This window comes from Arvicanthis niloticus, chromosome 18 (genome assembly GCF_011762505.2).
Source record: "Arvicanthis niloticus isolate mArvNil1 chromosome 18, mArvNil1.pat.X, whole genome shotgun sequence".
Classification (NCBI taxonomy): Eukaryota; Metazoa; Chordata; class Mammalia; order Rodentia; family Muridae; genus Arvicanthis; species Arvicanthis niloticus.
Genome location: NC_047675.1, coordinates 20,033,165 through 20,040,987, shown reverse-complemented (window position 1 = coordinate 20,040,987; position 7,823 = coordinate 20,033,165). Strand labels below are relative to the sequence as shown.

At 53.1% G+C, this 7,823-nt stretch overlaps 1 protein-coding gene across 2 annotated transcripts; it reads right to left on the bottom strand.

Annotated features, from left to right (window-relative positions):
* Window positions 1–1,251: 1,251 nt before the first annotated feature.
* On the bottom strand, window positions 1,252–7,225 carry Irx6 (iroquois homeobox 6). Of its 2 annotated transcripts, none has more exons than XM_034523182.2 (6): window positions 6,357–7,225; window positions 5,103–5,351; window positions 4,350–4,459; window positions 3,881–4,185; window positions 2,538–3,146; window positions 1,252–1,633 (listed from the first exon to the last, which is right to left on the bottom strand). In XM_034523182.2, the coding sequence occupies exons 1-6, from the start codon at window positions 6,399–6,401 to the stop codon at window positions 1,626–1,628; spliced, it is 1,326 nt and encodes a 441-aa protein (XP_034379073.1). In that variant the 5' UTR covers window positions 6,402–7,225; the 3' UTR covers window positions 1,252–1,625. The 2 variants fall into 2 exon arrangements, with proteins under 2 accessions (XP_034379073.1, XP_034379074.1); XM_034523183.2 differs by having other exon boundaries at window positions 1,252–1,630.
* Window positions 7,226–7,823: the final 598 nt, after the last annotated feature.

The window sequence follows — 7,823 nt, the reverse complement described above, 5'->3', positions numbered from 1 at the left end:
GGCTTCAGTTTCCTCTTCTGAGGAGGCTGGTGGGCTTTTTTTTGTTTGTTTGTTTTGGGTTTTTTGGTTTTTTTGTTTTTAAGTTATTATTATTATTATTATTATTATTATTATTATTATTATTATTATTATTATTTCCTTTAAGACAGGGTTTCTCTGTGTAGCCCCAGCTGTCCTAGAACTTCCTCTGTAGACCAGGCTGACCTTGAACTCACAGAGGTCAGCCTGCTTCTGCCTCCTGATGCTGAGATTAAAGGTGTGTGCCACAACCCACCCCATCCCAAAGGTTTTTTAAATTTTGTTTTGTTTTTATCTTTCCCTTAATGTCCTTCCAATTTTGTCTCTGCAGCTTCTACGACCTTAAAAGCACCTAGATGCAGATACTTCCTTCCCACCACCTGGAAGATGTCAACCAACAGGGTTTCATTGATGAGTGGTCCAGCTCTGCAGACTGCCTGCAGAGTGACTTTCTCAAATTCATACCAACTCTCCTTGCTATTCCCCACGGTTTCCCAGACTCCCTCCAGGACTCTGCTTGTCCTCATTGCCTAGGTAAGAGGTGTGAGTTTGCTCATTGTTGAAGTTGAATCTTCTAGAGCTGGGACCCAGGCCCAAGCAGCCTCATCCAGCCTGCATTCAATGGGTGTCTTCAATCCTCTCACCCAACTCCCGCTTGGGCAGGCTCACAAAGGGACAAGGGGACAACGCCCTGCCCTGATGCTAAGTTCCCACTAGTTGGCCTATACTGGAAGGGACTGGCTCTTAAGATTAAGCAGAAAATCTGCCCTCTGTGGTCTTTTTCTGCCCCACCAAACTGCCTTCATTCATTGTTGGGTGTCAGGGAAGCAGTGGTCTAAGGGACTGCCTGGTTTTCTTTCATGGATTCCCAGAACACAAGTTTACAGTCCCAGTGCTACCAGGGAACAAAAGTTGCTCCTCAACAAACATTCTCATGTCACTCTGCTGTTCAGCTGCCAGCTTGTTCAGTTTGGGGGTCACTGTGTCCTGGGTATTGTTGGCAGCTTCCTCAGTTTCTCTCTGTGTGGTTAACAGAACTGAGCTCTGCAGCCCAAGAAAGACCCTGTCCCCAGAAGCCTTCGTGGCAGTTCCGAGCCCCACCCCAGCTGCACCAGATCTCTCCCAGGGTCCCTGGCATTGATGGGCTACACACCTTGGGTTCAGCTAAGTCATTTTTGAAGGTATAGCCTGGAAAGGGGAAGAGGAAGAGAAGGAGCTTTGAAGGAGACACAGGCAGTCTTTAGAGACCATTTCAGCAAGAAAGTTACACAGTGAGTGGGCTGGGCAGGGGTAGGTGAGCAGGAGGAGATGCTCTTCAGGACCTTCATCCATAGAAGAAAGAGAGACTTGGTAAAAGTACCCTGTGAGCACACACAGGGCTTTCCCCCAAGGTGTCCTACCATCTCCCCTCCAAGTCTGATTAGGTGTGTGTCTGCCTGGCCAGTCCCAGCCCTGCGTGCAAGGATATCTGCTAGGACGGTTCTGTGTGTATGTCTTAGACAAAGTGAGAGCTCCCAGACCCTGCCAAGGTCTGGAAGCTTTTTAATATGGAGGCAAATCCAGAAGCAGCCGTTTCCAAAAGTCCTCTGCAATCCGCAGCCATTGCACTAACCTGCTGAGAGAGGAAAGTTTGATTAAAACCCGAAGGCCACTTGGCCATAGTTTCTAGCAAATCAGAGGTCAGTTTGTGTCCCAGCCCACGGGAAGTCAAGGTCTAGAGGCAATTTGCTTGTCGGAGGTAAGGCTTGGACCAGTTATGTGTAAATTCATATAACAACATAACCCAATTTTCTAAGCCAAGAGCTAATCCTGAGAGAAATTACCACAAAGATCAGAATCGGACACTAGTAATTGCTGGGGGCTGCCTATTGCTTAGGGAATGTCCCTTTGTAGAGGGAAGGTTCCTTTCGCCAGGCCCTCATCAGAGGCCTATCAGAGGAAGGGGACATTAAATGTCTTGCCATGCTGGGGTGGGGGCGTCAAACCTTTGGGAGTATCCCCCAGGGACAGTCCGGCTTTCAAGTTGTAAACTGCATAGCATATCTGAGCTGCCCAGGTCTTTTAGTGAGCCAAAAGGGGAATTGCACTGACCACTAGACCACAGTATGCATGGCCCACTCCCTCAGACAGCTCCCTAAACAACTCTAGCACATGGTGGAGCTAAACATTGGTAGCAGCTAAAACAGAGGCGAACTCGCATTACAAAAGGGCAGACAGGCAGGGAACAAGGGGAGAGATCTGCACACCTGGTACAACTCACAGGACAGCTGCACAGAGCTAGACTGTCTTTTCAAAGACTGTGATTTTAGGGAAATTCTCTCTCTCTCTCTCTCTCTCTCTCTCTCTCTCTCTCTCTCTCTCTCTCTTATCATTTATTTTTATGATTTGGTTTTAGACTTTTAGACTCGGGGTGTTTAAGACTTTGAGAACGTTGTGGAGAGTCTTCTGCTAGATCTGGGGAAAGGTGATGGTGGCTATCTTTTGGACAAGCACTCTCAGCGCCGCTGGGGTCCTACTACCTTCTGCTCCAGATGGGTACTGGAACCGCACTTCAGGCTCTCTCCGCCTCGGGCATGGGCACGGTGCACAGTTCAGTGGCAGCCCCTGCAGGGCGAACGTGGAGTTTCCAAAAGCTTTGGCTGCATGAGACTCCTCTTCGCCTCCGGAGTCCCTTGGGACCAGGAGTCGCCTGATCGAACTGGGCTGTCTGGGAATCATGTGGCACTCTGGACTTTGTGCCCTGGGCGGAGTTGAGGGAGCACCTTCGACAGCGCTGGCTGCCGCAGTGTGAGCTAAGGACCAAATGCGGGGTTTGTGGCTGCTTGGGTAGTGCACGATCATCGTGGGGCCACTTGGCTCTGCTGTAATGAAGTCAGCTTCCCCTGATTGAGGGGCCTCAATAAAGGGGAAGCGGGGTAACCCCAGGCCGCACTCTCTGCTCTCCAAACAGCCCTCCTGAGCCGCGGCGCAGGGAGCTGGCAGGGGCTGCGCACTCTTCTGAAAATCCGCCAGCCTGCGTGCTGTGACCGCTGCCTCCTCTTCTTCTGCTTCCTCCTCTTCTTCCTCTTCCTCCAGGTCTTCCAGGTCACTCAGCCTCAGCCCCCGGCCTTCCCGGCTGGCAGTAGCGTCTGCAGGAAATCAAGAGCAAGTGAGAAAAGCCTAGCACCCTAGGGAAACTCGCGGCAGGGTCCTGCCCATAGAAGCTTTTAGCAAGATGCGCTGGGCACTTCAGTATTCTCTCGCCATTCTGTCGCTCTCTCCCTAGCTCCAAGGCTTTCTGCCTGCCCCAGGGGAAAAACTGCCTGCACTGCCCCGCCTGCCCCGCCTGCCCCGCCTGCCCCGCCTCTCAGATCTCCAGGATCCCGCTAAGCCAAGGAAAGGATACTTTGCACTGCCGGAATCTCTTGGTTATAAAAAGAGGAAGGACAGTTTTCTTTCAACTTCAGCACCCACAGGTGACTGGTGTCATGTTATTTCACCCAGCAAATATTTTACGTGAAAATATTTTACGTGTTTCATTTCCACATGAAACATTTAGGAACTACAGCAGTAAAGCAGGGGAGATGACCTTCTAGAGGGACAAAATGCAGAATATGGGAAGTGAGCAAAACAGAACCAGAAGGGACTTGGAAGCTTGGGGGGGGGGGGGGGAGGCGGTCTTTCTGAGAAGAAGCGGTGCTGGAGTTAACACCTTTTCTCTGTGAGGCACTGATGCAAAGGCCCTGGGGTTTGCACTGCAACCCAGGGAAAGGATAGGTGGAGCACCTTTTTAAAAAAAATCTGTAGTAGCACAGATGGCTTTGGATCCGATGTTTAACGTCTTAAAAAGCCCACCAGGTGGGCTGGTGACTGTTGTCTGTACCTTTGGAGTCACCATTCAGGCATCCTAGAGAGTCTTCTCCACCGTCTGCTTTCCTCTCCTCCCCACCCTTGTTCTTGGGCGCCCACGTCATCTTGTTCTCCTTCTTGAGGCGCCGGCGCGCGTTGGCGAACCAGGTGGACACCTGGGTGAGGGTCATCTTGGTGATGATGGCCAACATAATCTTCTCGCCCTTGGTGGGGTACGGGTTCTTGCGGTGCTCGTTGAGCCAGGCCTTCAGCGCGCTGGTGCTCTCCCTTGTGGCGTTCTTCCTGCGGCCAGCGCTGCTCAATTCCACTCCACCATACCTGTGGGCAGACAGGGGCTCAGATTCCAGGGGGAGGGGGGGAACCAGAGGCTTGGCCAGCAGAAAGTTCAGGGGCCAGGAAATGTAGTAATGCTCCCTCCCCATCATTCACAAGGGTGAGGGATGGCCAAAGGAAGCCAGCCTCCATTCTCCCCAATTTCTCACCTCTCATATTGATACTGCCCCAGAGCTGTCTCATAGGGGTAGTAAGCCCCTGGCTGGGTCAGGCTGGGGGTAAAACTTCCCGCAGCTTCCTTAAACTCATACTGAGGATTCTGGTGGGAGAGGAAAAGAGGGTTCAGGACCACACAGGAGAAGGATACAGGTTCCCATGTGGGATCAACAACACCTCAGCACTGCCCCTTGTAATGACTAAGTAATGTTGGAAATAGCTTTTTAATTTCTCTATGCCTCAGTTTCTCCCTTACTAAAGATTGAGTCAAGGAAGGCATTCATGCTGGCGGAGTAATTGGTAGAGCCCTAGGAACAGAATAAGCAGTGACCGAGTACCAGCTGCTACCATGGCTACAGCTTCTGGGTTTCTCATCACATATAACCCTCCTCAGCATCATCATGGGAGAGACATCCGTGACTCGTGGCATGCCTGTGATTTAGGTAAATTACTTGAACATTTCTGTACCTCAACCACACACCTGTAAGTCAAGAATAATGATGATTTACCTCCCTTAAAAAAGTATAAGAAGCACAAATGTTTTCTAAGCAAATGCGAGGTTCTACCAGCTGTAAAGTGCTGTGAACTGAAATGTGTCCGTATTCACTATGCTATTTTCTCAGCATTGTCTGTCCCATTTAGCTTGTCCCCAGACAAGGTGGCACTAGAACTCGTCTATGCTGATTGTCTATACTCCCAAGCCCCAGTGTTCACTGAACAGGCCCAGGCCCCATTCCACCACTCACCAGTGTGCCGCAAAGTGTGGGTGTCTCTGGGCCATAGGTCAGGTACCCAGGGTAACTCTGGGCAGCTGCATAGGGTGCTCCATAGATACCCAAGGCAGCACCCAGTTCTGGCCGAGCACTACCCAGCAGCCGGCTGTCATAGGGTGTACAGCAAAGAGTAGAGGCAGAGGTGGAGGCCGAGGCCACATCTGACACTGACCGAGGGGCTGCTTCGCAGCAAGTGGCACTGGAACTTGCAGACACCAGAAACTACAGGAACAGGAAAGGAGTCAGTCATTAGAAGTTTAAAATCCAGATGGTCCATCACCTGGCTGCAGCCAGAGGAGATTATGCAAGGAAGCTGCCTGATGCCTTCGTGCCTTCATTCTAGTAGCCAAATCCCACCAGGTATAGAATCTCTCTGCTGAGCACTGGTATAGAGATTTCTTGAGGGATTTCAATTTACCCAAATTGCTCTTATAGATGCCTCCAGGACATTGCTAAAACTCCACAGTCCCAGGGATCTTCTGGAAATAAGACCAAATCCTCATCACCCTCCCCCAACCCCCAATGGGATTCTACAAAGGGCAGAGTTAAAAGTTAGCCTTCAAGACCGTCACCAACATGGCATTTTTGTGCCCAATATACTAAAAGGAAATCCACTCACAATCAGAGTAGACTGGTCCAAGACCCCATAGCAGGTCAAAGGTCGACCTGACACTGAGTCCCAAGGGGAAATATATATATATATATATATATATATATATATATATATATATATATATATATAAAATTTTGGAGAAAATGAAGGACAGTGGCTGGCATCTTTAGAATTCTCCAAGGAAACCCTCACCACTGCACAACACTGGTTTGGAAACTGGAGGGAAGCCGAAGTAGAGAGCTTAGGAAAAGGGTGGGGTCTGGGATCGGAGCAGAGGTCGACAAATGAGCAGTGCGGTGTCAACGCTCTGGCCTGGAGCTCTTTTGTTTTCTCCTGAGAGTACCCTGGCCATCTCACGAATCTGTATAAGGGTAACTCTGATTGCAAGTTTCCTCAGATCCCACCCACCTCGCGCAGAGAGCGCGTTTCAGGTGGCACTCAGAGAGTGAAAGCTCTCAGGCTGGCATCAGGATGTCAGCGGGTGCTGTGCACATTTCTCGGTCTATGCTCTTTCTGACTTCCCTTGGGCCAAGGAGAAGAGGAAGCTCGGGGATCCCTGAGCATCCCTCTAGACAGCCTCTGCCACCCCCACCCCCAAATTAGGCTCTACTCACCTGGGATGCGCCGCCATACGGGTGTCCAAAGGGCGGGAAGGCCATAGCAGGGGGTCTTCAGGGTCTTGACTCCCTCTTTCCCTTCCAGTTCCTTGCTCAGCTCGGTGATTCGATGCCCCCAGCAGCGCGGCGTCTGGTTTCCTTACAGGGCTGCAGAAGCTGGCCGCCAGTTCCTTGGCCGGCAGGGAGAGGCTGGAGGCAGAGTCAAAGGCAGAGGGGCTGCTGAGTCCTGCGATTGCGGAGGCTCCCCTGCGGCCTGTGGGTTCCAGAAGGCAGAGGGGCCCATGGATCGGCAGAATTAGGAAGAAGGCGCGGGGTGCCAAAGGCGCGCAGTGGCAAGGTGAGGTACAGCGCGACGTCGGGCTGTGAGGATCCCGAGGTATCCCAGTCCAAGGTGGCCAGAGGCTCAATGTGACGTCACGGTAATCCCGGGACGCCAGAGGGGACCGTGGGCCCCGGGGCCCCGGGCCACCGAATGTGCTAAGGGCAGCCAGCCCGTGTACACGCACGCACTCTCGGATACACTCTTTCTTGCTCCGCGAGGCTTGTGCAACCGGCGAGAAACGTCAAAGACCCTGACCCTCTGCTCGCCGCTAGATCCTACCCGCTTTTGCCTGCAGCTCACGCGCGCGCGCGCACACAGACCCTCTCCAAATTCCCCGGGAGAAGTGGGAAATACGCCTCCCTGCGAGCCGCGCGGGCCCAGGGTGCAGCGTGCTCGCCTCCTCCCTTGCGGCCCCGGAGGAGGCGAGAGGCAAGCGGGGCGGCGAGGGAGGAGAGAATACAAAAGAAGAGCCCAGAGGAAAGTGGGGGAGTCAGGCAAGGGGGAGAAAAAGGAGGGAGAGGAGAGCTGAGGAATCTGATGGCGGGGGTCGGGGGAGGGGAGTGGGGTGGGCGAGGGCTGGGCGGAGGCAGAGCCGGAGCAGGTGGAGGAGAGCAACGGCTCACGGGACCTGCTTCCAACTGCAACCCATCTCCGGCCTCTCTGCTGCACCAAAGTTTGTTGGTCCCTCTGGCCCGGGAGCTTTTAGGGTTGGACCAACTCCGGCAGCTTTGATCAGGCCCCCTGAGCAGCCCATCTGTGTCCTTAGGGATGTGGCTTGGGTCTCAATTTCCCAAAATCGTTGGCTAATTCCAGCCCTGGCCAGATCCTTGACCCCTTGGGCTTCTCTGCAGAGGTCTGACCCTGGGCTAGACCGACGAGCGCCCCCTCCAGATCGAGGTGCAGCATCCGTTAGAGAGCTCCCATAGACGCACGAAGTCTGATCCCTGGCATCTGTAGGCTGCCAGCCAAGAGTCTGGGCCATCTCCGCCGAAGGCCAGGCTTGACTCCTTCCCGAGTGCCGCCTGCGGTATCGGCCCCAAGCCCGGAAGCGGGAAGAAGGCGTCAGGGCCCCAGGGCTACCGCTGCACTCCTCTTGGGGTGGCGCTGGCGAGCCGCAGTGGAGAGCTCTGGAGGGAGCAGCG

What these genes read in the sequence shown, in the direction of transcription:
- Irx6 (XM_034523182.2), bottom strand. Translation starts at nt 6,401, where the DNA reads ATGGCCTTCCCGCCCTTTGGACACCCGTATGGCGGCGCATCCCAG. An exon ending in CGTATGGCGGCGCATCCCAG is followed by an intron (nt 5,352 to 6,356) that starts GTGAGTAGAGCC and finishes CTGTTCCTGTAG; the next exon opens with TTTCTGGTGTCTGCAAGTTC. An exon ending in GGGCAGTATCAATATGAGAG is followed by an intron (nt 4,186 to 4,349) that starts GTGAGAAATTGG and finishes GTCTGCCCACAG; the next exon opens with GTATGGTGGAGTGGAATTGA.